Source organism: Rhipicephalus sanguineus, chromosome 3 (assembly GCF_013339695.2).
Source record: "Rhipicephalus sanguineus isolate Rsan-2018 chromosome 3, BIME_Rsan_1.4, whole genome shotgun sequence".
Lineage (NCBI taxonomy): Eukaryota > Metazoa > Arthropoda > Arachnida > Ixodida > Ixodidae > Rhipicephalus > Rhipicephalus sanguineus.
Window position 1 is genome coordinate 25574282 of NC_051178.1, and position 4497 is coordinate 25578778.

The window sequence follows — 4497 nt, forward strand, 5'->3', positions numbered from 1 at the left end:
CGCACCAGACAAAGAGGCCTGGCGCTGCCGCCGTGGTCTGCCGATTAACGGCGGTTCCCGGCGCTCTAGCCGCGCGGGGCCAACACGCGCGCTAGCTGGGGAACGAGGCGCCAAAGGGAAGGGCGCGCTCGATTCCCACAATGTCGTCGAAAGATACTCGAACACGTGGCGCGCCCACCGAATGCGTCGCATGAGCATGAGACGACCCCGGTAGACAATCTTGCTGGCGGCTTCCCGAGCTTCAAAGCTGGACCATCCGACGCCCCCCTGTACCGCCTCGTTGGCAACTCGACCATGGCCACCGAGCGCCGCACGACCAACCTCTCGTTGTTGACGCTCCAACCACTCACGTGTCGTTGGCGATACGCACACAAGCGCGCTGTGCACTGCCCAGTGCACAGCGCGCGCGCTCACGGCCACCGAAAGAAATAAAAGAAAGTGGAGAGAGGGGTCACCTAGGAGCATCGCGTATCGGTGGAAGCAAGAGGAAGTGTTGCCCGGCACGTGAACCATTTTCCATAGGTCGCGGATCATTTGGAAGCGGTTGCAACCCCAGAGGCATCGACGACGGAGGATTCGTTGAGCCTGCAGCGCAGCCTGTCGAATCTTGGTCTCGTGCAGACTGTACTTCGCTGCATCCACACACAGGGTGACTCCAAGGTACCTGTACTCGTTGCGTGCGGCCAGTGGTTCTCCTCCCAAGGTCAACGCCGCTGCATCGGTGCTCCCTCCAGCTAGTCGGACAACCGCTGATTTCTTTATGTTGAATCGGAGTCCAAGACTCACGATTTCTGTCTGGCAGATGTCGAGGAGGGATTGCAGCTCCTGCTGACTCTCTGCCATAAGAACGAGATCGTCCGCAAAAGCCAAACCAGGCAGGTGGTGATTCTCGCTGGCACTAGTTGTGCTGAAACGCATGCTGAATCCAAGGTTTGAGTTCAGCAAGGCCCACTCTAGTCTGGATGCGTACAGGATGTACAGCAATGGCGACAGTGGGCAGCCCTGCCTCAGACCCTTATTTACACGAATAGGGCCAGTGATTATGTCACCCAACTGCACACTCACTACATTTTCGCTGTACATCCGTCGTATAGTGGAGATCAGCAGTTGTGGTAGTCCAAGGTCAGATAAGCATGCGAATAGAGGGCCATGGGGCACGTTATCGTACGCTTTTTCAACATCCAGAAAGCAGCACAACAACGTCCTCCCCTCCTTTCGGGCTATTTCTGCACATTGCGTGACGACGAACAGAATATCATCCAGCCGTCTGCCTGGTCTGAAGCCATTCTGGAGCTCGGTCAGTAGTCCCTTGGTCTCCGCCCAGTCACTCAACCATGCTTTGATCACTCCCGCGAATACGCGATACATAACGCTGGTGACCGTTATTGGCCTGTAGTCCTCTATGTTTCTCGCATCACCGCCCCGTTTGGGGATAAGAATCACCCTGCCCTCATGCCATTCTTTGGGGATGGGCTCGCCTTCGAAGATGGCCGTGAGGATCTCTGCGAGCTGTTCCCTCGAGTTCTCTCCCAAGCACTTTAGTACGCGCGCTGGCATGCCGTCGGGGCCAGTGGCCGTTCGGGCCCTAACCCGCTTCAAAGCCCGTTCAACTGTGAGCCTTGAGAAGGCCCAGGGTGGTTCTTCCTGGCCTGGAGACTGTTCAGTATTGGGACTGGCTGCCTCCTCTTCAGTAAGGGGGGTGGTCGTAGTCAGGCCTGAGGCCCCGAAAATCCGGGAGAAGTGCTGTGTAATGTATTCACACGGCTCGGTGACCGGCTGCCCCGTTGCCGCATCTACGAGTGGAGGTGGCGGGGGGGCGGCCCTGTCCAAGGACCTGACGTATGTCCAAAACTTGTGTGCTGCGGATCTTCCTTCCTGTCTGATGGACTGGATCAGCCTAAGGTTGTAGTCTGCTATCTTGCATTGAACTAGGGCCTGCACCTTGTGCTTTTGGTCCAGATACACAGCCCATTTCTCTGCACATACCTCAGTGTCGGGACCTATGACGGTCCTCCGATGTTCCCGATTTGCTTGGCGGCGTTCTTTCCACGCCACTTCCACTTCTCTGTCCCACCATGGGTTCTGTGGTCTGTGTCCCCGCCGGCGTTCCTGGACCATCAGGGTACGCATTACAGAGTCCAAAGCGCCCACAAACTCACTATATGTGTGGGATTTCCGCCGTTGAGGACAATTTTCAAAATCCTCGGCGACCCTCTCGACTGACTTGCTCGGCAAGTACATGCCACGCCTCGGTGGAGGTGACCTGCAGCCTGTACGAAAGCCGCCCTTGGAGAACGACAGCCGTATGCGATTGTGGTCGCTTCCGAGGCTGAACTGGCCGTCTTCATCGATATGTACCTGTGCTATGCGAGCGGCCAGTTTTGCAGTCACCAGCGCATAGTCTATGGTAGAGCGGCTGCTACGAGCGCACCAGGTGAAGCACCCCTCACAGTCATTACGGAGGTTGACGATCTCCAAGGAGAGCTGCTCCGCACACCGCAACAACAGCTCCCCGTTGTAGTCTAAGTACCCGTCGGTGGCCGGGATGTGTCCGTTGAAGTCTCCCATCAACAGTACTTCGCGGTCTGTACCCCACCGTTTCACATCTTCGACGATACACTGTAGGACTTTGTCGTTGCCGTCGTGTGGTCCACTTGTCACCGTTAAATACACCACACCAAAGAGGGCAGACTCACCAAGAATGCTACCAGTAACCCAAATGTGTTCATCACAGGTCCCCTTCATTGGCACCCAAGCTGCATTGCTGCGCCACAGCACACCTACGCCGCCTCCTTTGCGGCTATCACCCGTACGGTTGCAGCCCACCCACTGCCAATCCGGATCAACTGGCGGCTCCATCTCTATGGGACAGCGCCCTCTATTGAATGATACGGGAGACGCGACGGCGGGGGAACGCCGGATGGAGCGACGACCGACCAGGTGATGCTATAAGGAGCTTCGCCCCTAAAAAAGGTAACAGTTCAGCACAGAGCTTTCATCGATCGATTACGTGGATAAGAGTGATGCAGCAAAAGGCCGATTATTTAATCGGACATGTTTTTTTTTTCAAACGGATAATGTCCGCTTCCTTCGGTCAACCTATAACGAAGCCAAACAAATGCTCAAAATAATGCACAAAATCATGAGGTTTTGCGTGAAATTATACGACATAAATATAAGGCATGTCGTCCGGATTAATTTTGAACATCTTGGTTCTTTAAAGCACACCTAATTCGAAGCACACGGATGTTTCTGCATTAATTTCGCCCCCAAGTTAAAATTGCGCACGGCAACCCCGTTTTATCACTCCCATGTCATTCCATTTTCTGTTTCTTTAGGGGACAGTTTAAGTACGGAAGTGATAGACTTTACTTGATAGAAATATTACTCTGCAATGGGACCACGACCGTACAATAAAAGGACATCTTGAGCACAACTAAAGCTCATCTCATAACCGATAAACTACAGTGCTGCAGTTATACACCTAACAACAACGCTAAAGTGTATTGCCGAGAGCCTCGTTTTTGTTTACCTCACCGGGTCGCTAAAACCGAAGGGTTTCCTATTGATACACGAGAGGGAACTCTGGCGCTAGTGTCTATGGGAGCTGCAACGCATGGCGCTTCAGCCAGCATGGGAATGATGGGTAGTACACGGATTTGTCTAAACTTCCTTCTATCGGCTCCTTCAATTGGCTCCGCGTCGCCTGCATCCAGTTTGTCACAAGACGAAGTTCAGCAAAAGTCAGCAGTTTCACTTGACCACTTTAACCTTTTTAGGCTCAACAATTTAAATCTGGTCACGAAGTTTACAACAGTCCATTCTTTCATCTGAAACGAACGCCAAAACACAGCAATAAACAAAGGCACAAATGCGTTCGAAGCCGTAAGCATCATCATCATCATCAGCCTGTCTACGCCCACTGCAGGGCAAAGGCCTCTCTCATGTTCCGCCAATCAACCCGGTCCTAGTGCTTTCTGCTGCCACGTTATACCTACAAACTTCTTAATCTCATCTACCCACCTAATTTTCTGTCTCCCCCTCACGCGTTTGCCATCTCTTGGAATCCAGTCAGTTACCCTTAATGATCCACCGGTTATCCTGCCGACGTGCTATGTGCCCGGCCCATATCCATTTCTTCTGTCTCTTCCTGTCTATTAAGGTTACACCTATCATTTTCCTTTCCATCGCTCGCTGCGTCGTCCTCAATTTAAGTTGAACCCTCTTTGTAAGTCTCCAGGTTTCTGCTCCGTAGGTAAGTACCGGTAAGATGCAGCTGTTATATACCTTCCTCTTGAGAGATAGTGGTAGACTACCATTCATGATTTGATAATGCTTGCCGAATGAGCCCCATCCCATCCTTATTCTTCTAGTTATTTCACTCTCATGGTTCGGCTCCGCGGTTACTACCTGTCCTAAGTAGACGTACTCCTTTACTACTTCCAGTGACTCGCCACCTATCGCAAAGCGCTGTTCTCTGCCAAGGTTGTTCCACAT

The 4497-nt window shown here is 52.7% G+C and overlaps 1 protein-coding gene across 1 annotated transcript; it reads right to left on the reverse strand.

Annotated features, from left to right (window-relative positions):
* Nucleotides 1-530: 530 nt before the first annotated feature.
* Nucleotides 531-2859, reverse strand: LOC119385332 (uncharacterized). Its single transcript, XM_049413953.1, has 2 exons — nt 787-2859; nt 531-632 (listed from the first exon to the last, which is right to left on the reverse strand). The coding sequence occupies exons 1-2, from the start codon at nt 2857-2859 to the stop codon at nt 531-533; spliced, it is 2175 nt and encodes a 724-aa protein (XP_049269910.1).
* Between the last annotated feature and the right edge of the window lie 1638 nt (nt 2860-4497).

What these genes read in the sequence shown, in the direction of transcription:
- LOC119385332 (XM_049413953.1), bottom strand. Translation starts at nt 2,859, where the DNA reads ATGGAGCCGCCAGTTGATCCGGATTGGCAGTGGGTGGGCTGCAACCGT. An exon ending in ACATCTGCCAGACAGAAATC is followed by an intron (nt 633 to 786) that starts GTGAGTCTTGGA and finishes GTGTGGATGCAG; the next exon opens with CGAAGTACAGTCTGCACGAG.